At 41.0% G+C, this 19366-nt stretch overlaps 1 protein-coding gene across 1 annotated transcript in view; it reads right to left on the bottom strand.

Moving 5' to 3' along the window:
• ube2ia (ubiquitin-conjugating enzyme E2Ia) overlaps nt 1-15240 on the bottom strand; it is a 29436-nt gene extending 14196 nt beyond the window's left edge. Inside the window, exons 1-2 of the mRNA XM_060943124.1 lie at nt 15099-15240; nt 9976-10076 (exon numbers count right to left, since the gene is read on the bottom strand). Of these exons, the coding sequence (XP_060799107.1) occupies nt 9976-10041 (66 nt within the window). The 5' untranslated portion in view covers nt 10042-10076; nt 15099-15240. The remainder of the gene's footprint in view (nt 1-9975; nt 10077-15098) is intronic.
• Between the last annotated feature and the right edge of the window lie 4126 nt (nt 15241-19366).

Genomic DNA, 19366 nt, shown 5'->3' with positions numbered 1-19366 from the left:
AGCTGCTAATTACTGTTATTCTGACATGATGACAAAAACAGTACAACTAGTGCACACACACACACACACACAGACACACACACACACGCAAGCACGCACGCACAAAAACCCAGCAATGGAAACGTCGTAGGTGGGGTTATCACTAAATTAAGGGGGTCAAACTGCGTACATTTTTAAAAGCCCACTTTGAGACTGTTTCCACACGAGGAGTCGAGTGCGCCGTCCTGTACAAATTTATTACAGTTTAAAACTTTTTTTTTTACAGGTTCGTAGTTGGAACAATGAAGTCGTTCTGACTTGTTGAAGAGACAAAATCTCTGCTGCAAAGGTGAGAACACACACACACACACACACACACACGACATTTCTCAAATTGGGGATAAATACTGAAATTGAATCATCACTCTCCTTCTGAGTGTGTATTTACGCCTCTCTCAGGGTACATGCAAGAACCCTGAAGTTAAATTCAATACCATTCAGGATCTTTTGAATGTATCTGAAGACCTCAACACCCCTTTGAGCTGTAAAGGTTACATCAGTGACACACCAAAAAAAAAAAGTACATCAAAATCACTAGATACTGATTGAGATTAAAAGTTAAGTTGAAGTCCTTCCCACGCCTCAGTACCTGGTATTCCTAGGCAGTCTCCCACTCAAGTACTAACCAGGCCCAACTGATCGGCGCCGGTCTCCATTTCCGTAGCCCTCGGCCTCTCGCCTATTACATAGCTAGGGTTACAGTGGGGGGCTAGTCCTCTGGTAACCACGAGAGTTTAACTCCCCATGCACATCTGTATTGCAGCGTGCCTTGCCAGATGGTAGTGGATTTTATGATGGTCTTTGGTATGACCCGACCGTGAATAGAACTCCCGATCTCCCGATCGAGAGGCGGACACGCTACCACTAGGCCACTGGTCGGTACTGATTGAGATTGCAAAACCACAACCCCAAATTAGGAAAAGCTGAGATGATATGGAAAACGCAAATAAAAGAAAGCCGTGATTTCTAAATGTACTTTGACTTGTTTTTCACTGCAGACAGAATGAACCCAAGATATTTCATGTTTTGTTGGTCAACTTCATTTCACTTGTTAATATACAGTAGACCCCCGCCTATTCGCGGTTCAGTATTCGTGAATTCACATATTCGCGGGATGTTATATAGAACATATCTCCGATACATTCGCGGAAATCTCAGCGATTCGCGGTCATTTGCGGCGAACATACGCACTGTGAACGTTTATGCACTGCTACATTCTCGGAGCCGAATGTTCGCTCGCTATTGGCTGAAGTTTGAATGGCGGGCTGCTGCTCATTGGTTCCCGTAGTTCAGACTTGTTCACGTGTTGTGCATTCTTGGTATTTTTGAATAATTTTTACGCCCTACAATGGCTCCTAAAAGCTCTGCGTCTTCTAAGGCTCCTGCCAAGGAACCTAAGCGCCAGAAGAAGGTAATGACGCTGGAGGAGAAGGTAGGACTTCTCGATATGCTAAAGGAAGGGAAGACTTTTGCGGCAGTGGCTCGTCACTACGGGGGGGGGGGGGGGGGGGGTTTACAAGTATTCGCGATTTTGGCTTATTCGTGGCCATGTTCGGTCCCTAACCCCCGCGAATACTGAGGGCTTACTGTACATCCATTCCTGGGTTTCAGACCTGAAATACATTCCAAAAAAAGTTGGGTCGGGAGCAATTTAGGACGAGTAATGAGGTAGAACAGTTAAATAATCATGCGATTTAAAACTGTTGATGGCAACAGGTGATCGCAATCATGATTTGGTACAAAATCAGTATCCAGGAAAGGCCGAGTCTTTGAGGAGCAAAGATGGGCCGAGGATCTCCAGATTGTCAACAGAAGCATGAGAAAATTATTGAAACGTTTAAAAACAATGTTCCTCAAAGAAAGATAGGAAAGGATTTGGATATTTCACCATCATATCTTTAAACAATTCAAGGAACCTGGAGGAATTTCAGAGCATAAAGGGCAAGGGCTCAAGCCTAAGCTGAACACCCGTGATCTCTGATCCCTCAAATGGCACTGCATCAAGAACCGTCATTCATCCATAGCTGATAGAACCACATGGGCTCGGGATTACTTTGGCAAACCTTTATCAAGCTACAATACGGAGTTACATCCACAAATGCCAGTTAAAACTTTACTGTGCAAAAAGGAAACCTCATGTTAAGTTAGAAGGAATGCTTTGCAGCCAAGAGGAAAGAACAAGCGCATGAAATGTGAGATGTGATGTATTCACCCATCTCCATCCCAGGTTGTGATTCAGGTCCTCTCTCAATCGTCATGACCAGGGATTAATCCATGTTGATTCACTTGGTTTGAATTGACAAAAGAAGGGTAGAACAAGACCTGGGTGATAAAAATGATACGTATCGTCGACAGACACTTGATCAATAGCAATAAGAAAACCGTGCAAAAAGCACGTCCGATAGTTTGACTGAAGTGCATTAAATACAAACCGCCAGAAAAGCACATCACGGACACGCAAAGTTCAGCTGCATAAACAAACCCCAATTGTGCTCCCAACTGCACTCTATGTTGGCATGGCAACGTTGACAGTAACATGTGCACTGATTAAGACTGCACAGCATGAAAACTCTCAGTTCATGTGGTCGGCTATTGGACAATCATTCCAGCACGACACGGCTTCTTTTAGTGATGCAGAACATTATAGTCAATATAATTTCTCTATTGCTCACAGAACATTCTAGTTCTTCGAACTTCTGTTAAAATGTCCGTCTGTGTGGGAGACAGTGCAAACGATGAGGAAATTGGTGATAAAAGTCAAACAGGTTACATTCAACCTTTTTTCTCCTGGTAACTATTAAAAATAGGAAAATCTGAAAAATCATCAATATCGATTGAAATGAAACATTATCATGATAAAATTTTCAACTATAAATCGCACCGCCCTAGCCTGAACATTGGTTAAATAGCCCACAGGGCGCGCGCGAGCGAGACACCGAGAGAGACAGGGCGCGCGAGACACCGAGAGAGACAGGGCGCGCGAGACACCGAGAGAGACAGGGCGCGCGAGACACCGAGAGAGACAGGGCGCGCGAGACACCGAGAGAGACAGGGCGCGCGAGACACCGAGAGAGACAGGGCGCGCGAGACACCGAGAGAGACAGGGCGCGCGAGACACCGAGAGAGACAGGGCGCGCGAGACACCGAGAGAGACAGGGCGCGCGAGACACCGAGAGAGACAGGGCGCGCGAGACACCGAGAGAGACAGGGCGCGCCCGCGCGAGACACCGAGAGAGACAGGGCGCGCCCGAGCGAGACACAGAGAGAGACAGAGCGCACCCGAGCGAGACACAGAGCGCACCCGAGCGAGACACAGAGAGAGACAGAGCGCACCCGAGCGAGACACAGAGAGAGAAAGAGCGCACCCGAGCGAGACACAGAGAGAGACAGAGCGCACCCAAGCGAGACACAGAGAGAGAAAGAGCGCACCCGAGCGAGACACAGAGAGATACAGTATACACATCACTCCTACCCAGAGAGGATGCCCAATTGTGCCCTCTACACATCTTTGGGATTTGAACTCATGACGTCTTGCTCTTTGGAGTCTCTCCTGGCTGTTTTAAGAACCTGGCATACTGAAACAGTGCATGCGTGCGTGTGTGGGGGGGACCCAACAGCACTGTTCTGTTTTCACTCGATCTAACACTTCACACTCATAGCAGCAGAGTAAGGCAGAGTGAGATTCAACAACTCTTCTGGATAGCCATAAACTGCTAAAGCACACATCGCTAAAGGTGCATTCACACCAGCAACTGACAAATCAGCAGGGGACTGCTGACTCTGACTCGAGCGAACCAAACGGAGAGATTCTCTCAACTTTATGCACATTCGGTACGCTGAACAAAGCGACAAATCCAAACCACTGACTCGAATGATCCGTCAGATCGATAGCATGTGGTCAAAAGTATACATACAGCACACCTAATATTTGGTTACATGTCCCTTAGCGAGTTTCGCCTTGACCAGATGCTTTTGGTAGCCATTAACAAGCTTCAGTCAGAATTCTGAGTGGATATTTGACTGTTCTTGACAGAATTAGTAGAGTTCAGTTAAACGTGTGTGTTTCAGGGCACAAACCAGACTTTGAAGCACAACCCACATATTTTCAGTAGTGTTGAGGTCAGGATGTGTTTTAAACTTAAAGGGATAGTTCGGGATTTTTGACATGAATCTGTATGGCATCCCCATCAATAGTGTCGTGCAAACACACTGACTTACCCCTGACAGCATCCTGTGAGTCCAGTTCTTGTCCAGTTTTGGTCCAGACGAAAGTAGTCCGGCAAGTTTGTTGGGGTCACGAAAGTAAAACGTTTTTCGTCTCAAAACAGTATGTGTTCAAAAGAGTGATATATTTGCATCACAAAACCGTTGCCAAATAAAAAGTCAGACCTCGAAATCGCTTGGCACTATTTTCTCTCCCTTCTTATCACTGCGCGCTGCCGGCTTCATCCAGCTGCGGCTCCAGCTTCAAGGATAAGCTGGAGCCGCATAAGTAGGAGTCCCGGCGGGTGGTTTGTATTCGATTCGTTTATATCCCGACCTTGTCAGCTGTCACATTTATGTTCATGGACCCGGTAAGCTGGTAAATAATATTTATTTTTTTCTTTACCAAATTCTAACAGAAAACGAGAGCGCCCGAAAGGGAAAACCGAGCCGCCTCATGGCTGTAATGCAAATTGCTTTCCTCCTCAGTATACAAGTGCGCTTCCATGGCAGGGAAAAAGAAACTACCACTGCTGCCTATGTAGTGCCCTATTTATACAAATAGGAGTCATTCAGGATTCAGCCATGACACGGAGCAAAAACATGGCTGAATCCTGAATGACTCCTATTTGTATAAATGGGGCACTACATAGGCAGCAGTGGTAGTTTCTTTTTCCCTGACATGGAAGCGCACTTGTATACTGAGGAGGAAAGCAATTTGCATTACAGCCATGAGGCGGCTCGGTTTTCCCTTTCGGGCGCTCTCGTTTTCTGTTAGAATTTCATAAAGAAAAAATTAAATAAATATTATTTACCAGCTTACCGGGTCCATGAACATAAATGTGACAGCTGACAAGGTCGGGATATAAACGAATCGAATACAAACCACCCGCCGGGACTCCTACTTACTGTATGCGGCTCTAGCTTATCCTTGAAGCTGGAGCCACAGCTGGATGAAGCCGGCAGCGTGCAGTGATAAGAAGGGAGAGAAAATAGTGCCAAGCGATTTCGAGGTCTGACTTTTTATTTGGCAACGGTTTTGTGATGCAAATATATCACTCTTTTGAACACATACTGTTTTGAGACGAAAAACGTTTTACTTTCGTGACCCCAACAAACTTGCCGGACTACTTTCGTCTGGACCAAAACTGGACAAGAACTGGACTCACAGGATGCTGTCAGGGGTAAGTCAGTGTGTTTACACGACACTACTGATGGGGATGCCATACAGATTCATGTCAAAAATCCTGAACTATCCCTTTAATGTTAGCCTGCTTTATCCACAACCAGCTCTGATGTGTGTTTTTGGGGTCATTGGCCTGTTGGAACTCCTAATTACACTCACGTTTCTGATGGTCTGAGGTTATGTTGAAAAATTCTGACATAGCCCTCCTTCATTATATAGGCCTCCATCTATTTTGTGCAATGCACCAGTTCCGCTGGCAACAAAACAGCCCCAGAGTGCAATGCTACCACCACCATGCTTCACAGTTGGTACGGTGTTCCTCTGTACCTCGACAACTTAATCTTTGTCTCATCTGACCAGAAAACTTTCCTCCAGAAGGCTTGTCCTTTGTCCATGCGATCAGCCTCAAACTTTATTCAAGCTTGAAGGTGTTGATTTTAGAGCCGAAACTTCTTTCTTGGACAGCAGCCCTCAGCCCATGGCGACGTAAAACTCACTTGACCGTATGGTGTTTGAGCAGCTTCCAGTTCGTGGCAGGCCTGTGCCTTGGTGGTTCCTGACTATCTGAACCAATTTCCTCTCAGCTTGGACCTTCTTCCAGAAAAGTGGCTTGGCAAAGTGGCTCCACCTCCCAAGAATTTAAACTTACATACGGTTGCTTGAACTGATAATGCTGGAATCTGAAGTTGTTTAGAAATGGCTATGAGGGATATTCCTGAGTGTGTAAACCTATGATCTTCCTTCTCAGATCTGCACAGAGCTCCTTGGACTTTCCCACCATACTGTGCGTTGGTCAATCCAATGAGTGTTGAACAAACCCTTTTTATGCTGTGCACAGAGAAGCTACTAGCTGTAAATCAATCACCACTAACCTCTTAGGAAGTTATGAGGTGTTGGACTTGGCAAGTTAAGACATTTTGGAACATTCAGCCACACGGAATCAATAATCTAAATGGGTGTATGTAAAATATTTGACCCTGTGTTACTTCAAAGCACCCAAAGTCAATTACAACTTGTACAACAAATTCTTGTTTTTTCCCTGTTAAAGGTGCATGTTGTACCATCATTCCGTCACAGAAAAAGAACAGTTCAGAGAAACCACTGAAAGCCTGATATTGCCATGGCACTCATATCCCTGTGTGTAAACTTCAACTGTACCTTCAGAGCAATTCCACAACATTACTAAAAGGTTATTCAAACATTTTAAATGAGTAATTGAATTTATCAAGCTGTTGGGGACTGGCACATATCTTTAACATCTGGATGAGGCCTGGCAGGTATGTCACGATTCACCCGATTCAGGATTCAAGTCGCAATTCAATCTCCCCAAAATAATTTTGAAAAATAAAGAAGTAAAATAAATAAATGAAAAAGGGTTAATGCAAAAAAAGCAACACTTATTTTCCTATCATCGACTCTATTCCTTTTGTTAATTATTATTAAAGAAAAAAAATTCCATTTTCTTAACAACCAACGATAATTATTTACCCACATCTGTAAAGGTTGGAGTGAAATACGATATCCTCATCTCATTATCTCTAGCCGCTTTATCCTTCTACAAGGTCGCAGGCAAGCTGGAGCCTATCCCAGCTGACTACGGGCGAAAGGCGGGGTACACCCTGGACAAGTCGCCAGGTCATCACAGGGCTGACACATAGACACAGACAACCATTCACACTCACATTCACACCTACGGTCAATTTAGAGTCACCAGTTAACCTAACCTGCATGTCTTTGGACTGTGGGGGAAACCGGAGCACCCGGAGGAAACCCACGCGGACACGGGGAGAACATGCAAACTCCGCACAGAAAGGCCCTCGCTGGCCCCGGGGCTCGAACCCAGGACCTTCTTGCTGTGAGGCGACAGCGCTAACCACTACACCACCGTGCCACCCCATACGATATCCTATTATCTGAAATATTCCTTTTATTAAAAATGAAAAACATTAATAACAAATAAACCTTTTCTTAATAAACTTGTATGAACATTTGTTCTGCCTCCATTTACTTCTCTTTTCATCATCTTTCAGCAGTCTGGAAAAAGAGAGCTCTGATTTCTTGCTCAATCTATTTGTACAATCAATCACACAACAGCTCTTTCATTTTAGATCGGTTTTTAGTATGTTTTTACGGCATTAGAGCTGTGTTACTTCTACCTGCAGTGAAGTCATGCATATTCCTGCTATTTTACATTACCGCTCTCTCCGCTGGCTAAAACAACAAAAACGCAATTACAGCTTGATAACTGAGATTCTTTTTTATTTCATCGATTTGAATCAAATTTGTATCACGATTTACCATCACATGATTAAGCAGTAAGCATGTAACAGTTTATGTTGGTCATTATTTAGGAAAATAAAACATGTCTAACATAGAAACTGATGAAATAGTTTAGCTCTTAATGAACAATTTAATGTTTGGCAGGCTATACGGAGTAGATTATACGCGCATTAAAAATGAATAAATAAATAAAACTTCAGAACAAGCTTTAGTTACTTTAGACAGTTTCTTTTTTGCAGTCCTTCTCATTAATTCTGGATAAAACACAGATATAACAGAAGACTCCGATCATTCAGTCTCACATGCATCACCACTTATAAAACTCCAGGATCGCTTTCCTTATCAGTGACCAAAGCTTCTACAGAGCCTAATCTAGGAATTTGAAAATAGGGGACAGATCCCTCACTAGTCGTAGAAACAGGGGACAGAAAATATTAACATGGGTAAAAATATCCCTCATTTGTTCCAGTTAGTGGGGACAGAAAAATAAGCAATACATTGGTAGATGTTTTCAAGAGTACATCTATAAACAGAACAGTTTTATTAATAAAAATAAATACATGTAACAAACATTCATATCGGATGTTAATCTATATAATATCATAATTATGGCACTATACATATCCTTTAATACAGTGATATGAAAACCATATCAGGAAACACTTATCCACAGTTTATAGTATTGCACAAACATTATGATCAGATCTGAACTTTAAAAATGTAAAGATTTCGGGGGCGTCGTGGCTCAGGTGGATAAGGTGCCATTCCATAAATCCGGGGGACCCGGGTTCGATTCCGACCCGAGGTCATTTCCCGATCCCTCCCCGTCTCGCTCTCTCCCGCTCATTTCCTGTCTCTACACTGTCCTATCCAATAAAGGTGGAAAAAGCCCCCCCAAAAAATATTTAAAAAAAAAAAAAAGTAAAAATTTTAGATCAAAAACTATATGAAGAATTATATACTGCAAAACCTTACAAATATGACTAGTTTTCTGTTATATGACTAGGTTACTGTTTTACTATAAATCATGTGACTAGCCTATTTTCACCAATCTGACCACCAGTAGTATAATGTTGCATTTCAAATATGACTAGGTTAATATTGCATATCAAATATGACTAGGTTAATATTGCATATCAAATATGACTAGGTTAATATTCCATATCAAATATGACTAGGTTAATATTACATCATTTGATATAGTTAAGTCTAAAATCCATGTAGTCTTGCCACTACAAGATGAAAAATCTGACTTTCTGAATAAAATAAAATCACTATCAAATATTTAAAAATGCTATCATATTTTTGTTCAGACCACCTTTCATGAAAATGAAAAACATTAAACAATCTACCTATGTTTAAACTAGATTTTGACATAAATGACTGGAGATAATCTCAAAATTCAGACTTCCTAAAAGGTATATAATCTCTATCATTTACAATCTTACAGTACCTACAATTACACAAGAACAGATTAAATATATTTCATAATATTTGTAAATAAAACTTACATTATCAAACTAATTGTATATTGGCATTAGGAAAATATCAAATTCAAACTACAAAAACCATCATCAATCAGAATCAAATGACTTAGTACGTCTTCACACTGTCATATAATTACTCTAAGATCATATTTGTACACAAACTTATATATGTCTTATATATCAACTAAAGCACCTTTACTATTTGAATATGATTAATAACATAATACTCACTTCTGTGTCTTCGTTTTGTTTCCTTTTTCATCTAAAGGTCTTTCAGCGTGACCACGCATTTTGACATTGTTATGTTTGGATGAGACAGAACGATATGCATGTGCTTTTGGGTATTTTGAAAACACTTCACACGATTGGTTGAGATACACTGTCTTCCGGTTCAGTGACCAATGATATAATAGTTCACAAAACTGTTTTACCCGCTAAATAAACCAATCGGAATACTTCGGTCCTTTCCGATATTTTCCGATTGGTGTGTAAACAACGCTATATTTACTGCAGTGCTTGCTAGCTGGTGCTGACAAATTGATACGCACAAGATTCAGTAAAACGCGACTACACGCTCTACTTATAAATGCGCGACAAAATGAATAGATACGCGATATCACTCTTGTGCCCAAAAAGTGGATGTGCGACAGACAGATAAAAAACGCGTATTATCACGTATTACGCGCCCTAGATTAGGCTCTGTTCTATATATGGATATCCCATTCCTACTTTTTTTTTTTATTTACGTTTTCAATACAATCCGAATTCCAGTTTACTTACAAATGGATGATCTTTCCGCCAAGCCTTTCGCTCTTGAGCGAGGCGACTCAACGCTATACCAGACATGCCTTTTGCAGCTCCTTAAACTGATGGATCGGAACCTAGAGGGGAAAAACAAAAGATATGTCAAATGGTGACAAAGATCAGGAAATAAAATCCTTGGTTCTGTCTATTAACCAGAAAAGAAAAGGAAAAAAAAAAAAAAAAACACATCAAAGGGTGCGTTACATTTGGCTTTTTAACTTCTTGAGCCAACGCCTGTCAAAGCTCAAGTCCAATAAGCGAGCCGTTTAAATAAACACGAGCCCACGCTACCTTCGTGTGCTCCTCAGATCATCTGATTCTTGACTGGTAAAGAGGTTTTCAAACAAACACACTGTTAAAGGTGCCATTCCACCAAAAAAGGTTTAATACTGTCTCTTTTTGAAATACCATAGTTCACTCCGAGTTGCATATGCAAGCTGCATGTGAAAATGTTCTTCTACCCCCATTCCCTGTATTAGCCTATGAAAGAAAATGCGCGGAAAAACGAGCGAACCAGAAAAAGCTCTACGAACCTACGCAAGTGCGAAAATTAGTCGTCATGGCCTCGCCTACCTTGGCTTGCGACCGCCCACAGGACGAAAGTTCAGATTTAAGCGCAAGGAGGTTCTTGTTCTATCTCTCCTTCCTCCTCGGATTCAGGATCAAAACACATACGGCTGTATCTCCGAAGACATTATGTGCAACAGTTTCCTGAGTTTTAGCTTTCAAGTTGACTGTGAACAGCCAAGGCCAGTAAAACAGTAGACCCTTGACAATTACCCACTGCAGAGCCAGAAATGGTTCTGACCCACTGGAGGCAGCGTCACAGTGCTGTTAGCCAATCAGAGGCGACACGTTTACATGTCATGAATATTAATGATAAGAGCTGAAATCCTGTCGTTCGCCCGCCACCCACTCCTCCACCAAACTAGAACAGCCTGAAACAGGAAAACCACAGCATTTTGTTCATCAAAACCGTCTCACAGGGCGTTCATTCATACTAGAGACCACCGCACAATTAATGAAAAAAACGATGCAATGAGACCTTTAATGTGAGCTCATTAGTACGCAGTGTGTGGGAACTGGATAATTAAATCATGACCTCTCTGTCTATCTGATAGTGAGCTCAGTGTGTGTGTGCCGGATGAGGTGAGGGGGGGAAAAACATGTCCACTGACAAATGATTGAATGGTTCAGTAAACTTGATGATACGACATTTTTCTGATTAGTGGCAAAGATGAAATTAAACCAGGTCACAAAGTCAAAATCAATAAATAAAACAGCCCATGCCTTAATAACGGTGTGGGCGTGGCTTTGAACTTCATTTGCATACAAGTTTGAGGAACAGAAATGATTTCATTTCGAGCAAGGATTTCAATATTTCTTGTTTTGTGTTGGCTTTAAGGCCCAGCGCTGGTGTGTGATGAAATGCTTTGCAATAATAAGCGTTTCAGGGGAGAGAAAGAGAGAGACCCAGAGTGTTAATATAAACAAACGCAGGGATCAGGTGTGTAATAATTTACTCATCTCCCTCACACACTCCCCCCTAAAATATGTACGATACTTAAAAGTTACTTTATTAGTCTGACTCAAAATCCACAGTTTTTGTTTTTCAGACTGAATTTCTGTAAACCGGATGTGACTGGCTGATTGCTCTGTGGATATTTTGGTCATTCGGTTTTCTTTTCAGAAACAGAAATGAGAAAATGAAAGCTGAATGGTGTTCATTTCAAAATCCACAAATGAAAAATAAATAAATTAAAAAAAAAAAGTCGTATTTCATTTTCCTGTTCAGATTTTCATTTTCTCCTTGGTAAAACAGAAAATTAAACTGTAAGAAAACAAAAACAGAAAATCTCCCACCCAGTTTTCTCATCTCATCATCTCTAGCCGCTTTATCCTGTTCTACAGAGCCGCAGGCAAGCTGGAGCCTATCCCAGCTGACTACGGGTGAAAGGCGGGGTACACCCTGGACAAGTCGCCAGGTCATCACAGGGCTGACACATAGACACAGACAACCATTCACACTCACACCTACGGTCAATTTAGAGTCACCAGTTAACCTAACCTTTTGGACTGTGGGGGAAACCGGAGCACCCGGAGGAAACCCACGCAGACACGGGGAGAACATGCAAACTCCGCACAGAAAGGCCCTCGCCGGCCACGGGGCTCGAACCCAGAACCTTCTTGCTGTGAGGCGACAGCGCTAACCACTACACCACCGTGCCGCCCACCCAGTTTTCTGATCCTGGAAACCCAGGACATAACTAACATTAGACCAGTTATATTCTCGTGTCAGTTGCTGATTAAAGTAAAAGCAACACATTCATCCATGATTTATTTTATACATCTCAGAGAGAGAGAGAGAGAGAGAGAGAGAGAGAGAGAGGGGGGGGGGGGATATTACACAGCTGTCTGAAGTTAATCTTTACGTGGTGAATGTATATAGCACAAGTGAGCAAAGCAAACGAGTGAAAATATTTTCAACATGAAAAGATAAACTTCATATATTAGCGCCACCGTGTAATGTTCTTTATATTATATGGACACAGCCAAAAAAAAAAAAAAGTTCAGAATTTTAATTTTGAACCAGTTCACCATTTTGACAACGTGCATCTAGTCAGCGGGAAAACACTGGGAGTGACAATCAGGAATTATTATACACACAGGACACTTTCTCTGTGGAATAAAAACATGTATTCTATTCCCTTCTAGCGGGTTTATTGATGGCATGCGATGTTATCGCATATCCTCCATGTATTACGCCACTCTGCCCAATGGAGAATAAGTGTGCAATATTGTTCTAATATCGCACATTGTCAAGACAACATGGCATCACACGTCAGAGCTCATGCGAAGATCCAATGACAACACTTTTCTGCTGCGCATGCGCACAATTATTTATTTGTTGGCTGGGAAAGAGAGAAGACGAGGCTAATCCAGTGCTTGGTTTAAGCACTAAATAAATAAACTGAAGATGTGCTGAACACCTGAAAGGTTATCAAAACTTCATTATATATTCTTCACGCATATTTACAAGAGAAAAATATACCAACGGACATCGAAAAACTGGAAAAGAGACACGTCGGAGATGTAAAACTTCTGTGCTGGTGAATGACTGTGACAGTTTGTAAGCAAAACATGGACACGAGGTTTGCTTCGTTAAAAGCAGAAGATTTTGAGAGAATTGTGGCTGCCAGGTCGCTCCGTTGTATGTAGTTGTTGATGTTGATTTTAAAAGTAACAAATTAAATTATACTGGGAAAATAAATTATAATATTTGGCTTGAGTGCGCTAGCACTATATCAGCTAGAAGGTAACTGGACTGCCACCCTAATGCTCATGTTGGCCTTCAAGAATGCTCGTGCGTGTATATAATATTGGCTGGCTTTTTTTCGTGGTCTATCAGATATATTCTATTCAGCTAGCAAGATCTTGAACTCATCTTTGACTCATTCAATATCACACTAGCTCAATGAAACATATCTGATATCCCACTCAACACCAGCCAATATTATTTAAATATGCGTCACTCAGATCAGTGATGGATTTCATATGAAAAAATGCGACTTTTTCAACACAAGATAAACTTCATATCTTCAAGCCAACGTGTGATTTTCTTTTCATTATATCGACACATTCACAAACAAAAAAGTACCCAAATTTATCAAAATAATCCATCAATTTCCTCACAAAAGTGACACAGAGATTTATATCATGGTTTTGGTTCTCCATGTCCCGGATGGCGCTCGTATGAAACATCCGAGTGGTGTATTTCCCAGTAAAACATTTATGTCTATGTAATATAGACACATGATCGTGAGAAAAATATGTTGTGAAAGTAAAGTTGTTTTCTTCAGACCACAAAGGACTTCTTGAGCAACCTGAACACAGGGTTTTAAATATGCGAACGTCGAAATAAAACCTGAACTTTGAACAAAGTTCATTCAAAAACATAACTAGAGATGGGTTTGTTTTGAATTAATATATTTTAAAATGTTCACGTCCTTAATGTTAGTAAGGATTCACATACTTTTTACTCAAATCTTGATGCCACTCTTTTGTTTCTGTACTACAGACCAAGGATTTGTGCAGAAGTGGAGAGTGAACAGATTTCTTTTTGCAAAGTTACGCAGATATTATTCTCTTTTCTTACCCTCTGTGTGTGTGTGTGTGGTAGTTTACTGAATCTGTATTTTACTAACGTGGATGTGTTTGGATGTATATACGCTACCGTTCAAAAGTTTGGGGTCACCCAGACAATTTTGTGTTTTCCATGAAAAGTCACACTTTTATTTACCACCATAAGTTGTAAAATGAATAGAAAATATAGTCAAGACATTTTTCTGGCCATTTTGAGCATTTAATCGACCCCACAAATGTGATGCTCCAGAAACTCAATCTGCTCAAAGGAAGGTCAGTTTTATAGCTTCTCTAAAGAGCTCAACTGTTTTCAGCTGTGCTAACATGATTGTACAAGGGTTTTCTAATCATCCATTAGCCTTCTGAGGCAATGAGCAAACACATTGTACCATTAGAACACTGGAGTGAGAGTTGCTGGAAATGGGCCTCTATACACCTATGGAGATATTGCACCAAAAACCAGACATTTGCAGCTAGAATAGTCATTTAGCACATTAGCAATGTATAGAGTGTATTTCTGATTAGTTTAAAGTGATCTTCATTGAAAAGAACAGTGCTTTTCTTTCAAAAATAAGGACATTTCAAAGTGACCCCAAACTTTTGAACGGTAGTGTAATTATGAGGCCGTTTTGGTCAGGGATCTCCAACATAGATATCCATCATCTCAACAGACTTTCTGTTTAGACAGATAAAGAAGTAAATTGTCTGTTGCTATGTGACACTGATCTCGTTCCCTCGCAGGATAACTGAGCTGGAAATGTTCAAACGAGACCCTTATTGATAAAGAATAAGAAGTCATCAGTGTGTGTAAACAGGTAGCTCGTTAATGAAGATGCTAAAATCCGCTCATCCCAGCGCTAACAGAGAGCTAGCATCCCGGCTAACGAAATTACAAACCAAACACGACATTCACCTGCGAACTTACGGTTTTCTTTTTATATCGGCTTCACGCTTACCTTTAATAAGATTTTAAAAAAGCACCGTATTTTCTCCTGCCAACGCGCAATAGTTTTTAACCGAATGGGAATCAAACTCCAAACAGTTTCTCGCTGTAGCCTGCTAGATATAGCGAAGTTTCCCTCCTGTAAAAACACAGGATCACTAGGACCCGTAAGGCGGCCCTCCAAGTGCCTGAGTAAAAATATTAATTAATTATCGGTTGTTTAGCTCTGTAGACTGCGCTTCAAAATACATATATTTTCAATGAATACTGATAGAAGTTACCTTTAACCGTGAAATTAATTTATGCTAAGGAAGAAAAAAGAAACAAGCGAGCTGGTGTAAAAATAAATAAATAAATAAGCAATAAGAAACAGTTTGGAAAAGGGAGGTTATAAATTATAAGCAACTCGTTGATTTTTTTTTTTTTTTTGAAATTAACGTATATACTTAAATATATAAATTAATTTCCTAACAGGAAATTATCGAAATATTATGGACCCCTCAGGCAATAAACCGGGTTCCAGGCAGCTCGCGCAGAACTCTGTTCAAAATGGCGCCCTGAAACCCGTAAATCCCGCCCTTTAGTGATGTCATTGAGGCGCACGAGAGAGTACTACTGTACAGTCCCTCATGAGTCAGTCAGTCATGAGTTAGCTTGTATGCTAAAGCTAATCAGTGAAAACTTCCTTCATTTTCTCATCTGGAGATGAATTAAAGTTCAGTGCAAATGATATAACCTGCCTTTATTTTATTGCTAAAAGAGAAATAAATGGGAAAATCTGAACAGAATGTGCCTACAATGTCTCGATTTAATTGGCTGTTTTATTTTTATACCCACTTAATGCCAACATCAGAGTGTTTTTACACCTATCAGATTGAATCTGAGAGAAATTCATGCTTTTGTTTCATGGGCTACTTGGTTTGATTTGTTTTCTCACTGCGGATAATTAAACAAACCAAAAAGCAAAGGAGAAAAATGGCTGAGTGTGTAGGTTCTCTGAAAAACACTCAACACAACTTTATTCGTTCTACATGGATTAGGGTGACCAGACGTCCCGGTTTTACCAGGACAGTCCCAATTTGGGGTTGTGTGTCTCGAGTCCCGACAAAAGTCTGTCGGGACACGGATATGTCCCGGTTTTCGCCACTCGCGACGTTTGCGACTGAGCAGCATGGGAATCATTAGCGGAGAAATGTCTGCATTTACTATTTTGATGAATTGACAGGAATCGCAAACTTTCCTGGTTACTGCCCCCTGGCCCTGTGGCATGGGTGTTTATTTAGCCACATTATTCCAGACAACAGAACGTGTTGCCATGCAACAATAAAATAAACATTAACTGGCGCAAATGTTCTTTGTCTAGCAGCTAGCAGCAGTAATGCCGCAGCAATTATGCCGAAAAGAAAATGTACCTTTTCCAAAGATTTACAGGGCACCTACCCCTTCCTCCAAGAGGTGCAGAACAATGTGCACGAAGCCTACTGCACACACTGCAAGTGTTCCTTCTCCGTAGCCCATGGTGGTAACGCCGATATACAGGATGACATTAAAATGGCTAAACACAAGCGGTGGGTTGAGGCAGGGGCTAGCAGTGTGACCAATTTCTTTAGCAAAGTCAGCGTTGGGAGTGCTGAACTGAAAAGGGCAGCAGAGGAAGGTACCTTTGCCTATCACGTCGTTCACCACAACCAGAGTTTCAGATCTATGGACTGCACATCGGGGTTGATCCGGAAATTTTATGATGAACGTTTTACATGTGCACGTACAAAGGCCGAAGCAATAGTGACTAACGTAATCTCACATCATGCAATGGATCTGCTGAAGGCCGACCTGGGAGCAGTACATCACGTCTCGGTGGCCATCGATGCGTCAAACCACAAAGCCGTCAAATTGATACCTGTTGTGATCCGGTATTTCAAGGATGACGGGGTGCAGGTGAAAATCCTTGAATTCACCTCTGTTCCAGGCGAGACTTCTGACATCCTGGTTGAGGGGATCAGCCGCAGCCTCAGAACTTTTAACTTGCTTGACAAAGTTGTTGGGTTCTGTGCAGACAACACCAATACCAACTTTGGTGGGAGATGTAACATGGTCAGAAATACAATGACAGAAAAAAGGAAACAAACCTTTGCCAAGTGTGTGTTAAAATAATAAAAATCGCCCAATCATGAAGAACAGAGAGCTGCACGGAGTGTATATATATATATATATATATATATATATATATATATATATATATATATATATATATATATATATATATTTATTTATTTATTTATTTTTATTATTTTTTAATGTATCGCATCCAGCTTTATTGACTCTTTTTCTTTGTCAGTACAAATCTCTAGTACTACAGCTCTGATCTTTGGCTTAGTTCAGCAGCTCATATTGACAGACTAATGTCATTTGCAACCCAAAACACATGGCATGTTTGGTTCACTTCCTGTATTTGGGCCGCTTCGAGATCTAATCTCTTCCTCACTGCAAAACCTTGCTAAAGTTTTATTAGAACCATTTCATAAACATGCCACAGAGACAGTCTCGGGCCGGTTCAATTGCTGTACTCTCTGCACAAACAAACCACACCAAACAGGAAAACACACCAGGGTTCTATTCAAACAGCCAAAACACTATGTGTAAAACTACAGAAAAACAAATGTGTGAACACAGGAACAAATTTACTTTAAAAAAAAAACATTCACTTGTGTTGTTTACTCATATTCCACTTCCCTTTTTGAATTCTACAGAAAATTGTATATAACTTTCATTTCAAAAAAGTTATGATGCTTTGTAAAACGTAAATAAAAACAGAATGCAATGAGTTGCAATTAATTCAACAGAATATAATACAAAGACAATATGTCTACTTTGTGAAAAACTGCATAGGCAAATAGTCCAACAATTTAAGAGCAACACACAATGTTTTTCAGTGTACAACTGCAAGGAATTTAGGGATTTCACCATTGACAATTCATAATGTCATCATCAAAAGTTTCAGAGAATCCAGAGAAATCTTTGCATGTACGGGGCATGGCTGAAAACCAACGATGAACACCTGTGACCTTTGACCCCTTAGGCAGCACTGCATTAAAAACTGACATGATTGTATACAGGACATCACTACATGGACTCTGAAACACTTTAGGAAATTGTTGTCAGTAAACGCAGTTTGTTGCTGAGTGTACAATGCAAAGCGAAAGGCATATACCAACAACATCCAGAAATGCTACTGAATTCTCTGGGCCCAACCGCATCTGAGATGGACTGACATAAAGTGGAAAAGTGTGCTGTGGTTTGACAAGCCCACATTTCAAATTGTTTTTGGAAATCATGGACGTAGCGTCCTCCAGGCTAAAGAAGAAAAGGACCATCCAGATTGTTACCAGCACAAAGCTCAAAAGCCAACATCTGTGATGGTATGGGGTGTGTTAGTGCCCATGGCATGGATAATTTGCACATTTGTGAAGGCTCCATTAATGCTGAAATGTACATGCAGGTTTTGGAGCAACATGTGCTGCCATCCAGACAACATCTTTTTCAGGGACATCCCTGCTTATTCCAGCAAGACAATGCCAAGCCACATTCTGCATGTGTCACAACAGTGTGGCTTCACAGTAAAAGAGTGCAGGTGCTAAACTGGCCTACCTGCCTCCAGCTGAAAACATGTGGTGCATGATGAAGCTCAAAATACAACAACCAAGACCCCAGATTGTTGAGCCAGCTGTCACATCTATGGGCAGTTTCAAGTAGCCAGTTGACCTAATCCACATGTCTTTGGACTGTGAGAGGAAACCAGAGTACCCAGAGGAAACCCCCACAGGCATGAGGCAAACATGCAAACTCCACACAGAAATGCCCCAGTCAGCCAAGAGTTTAAGCCCAGAACCTTCTTGCTGTGATTGGACAATGCTAACCACTGCACCATCGTATCCCCCACTTAAGGAACAATAAATATTAAATATCTTGAATAGTAAAAAACAACAACAACAAGACGATATACATAACGCAAAAAAAAAAAAACTTTAAGTTGAAACGTGAACTAAACAGCACCTTAATTTGGATCAAAATTCTAGCTAGATTTTAAAAAATAATCAATTAATAAATTAATAATAATAATAACACCAAAAGCATAGTGTGGCATTGCTAGATGCATATTCATTACTAGCAATTAATCTAACATGGATCTACATGATATGGCCAAACGTTTGTGGACACCTGACCGTCACATCCATCTGTGGTTCTTCCACAAACTTTCGCCACAAAGCACACAATTGTAGAGAA

Source organism: Neoarius graeffei, chromosome 16 (assembly GCF_027579695.1).
Source record: "Neoarius graeffei isolate fNeoGra1 chromosome 16, fNeoGra1.pri, whole genome shotgun sequence".
Taxonomy (NCBI): Eukaryota; Metazoa; Chordata; class Actinopteri; order Siluriformes; family Ariidae; genus Neoarius; species Neoarius graeffei.
This window is presented reverse-complemented; position numbering and strand designations above follow the sequence as displayed.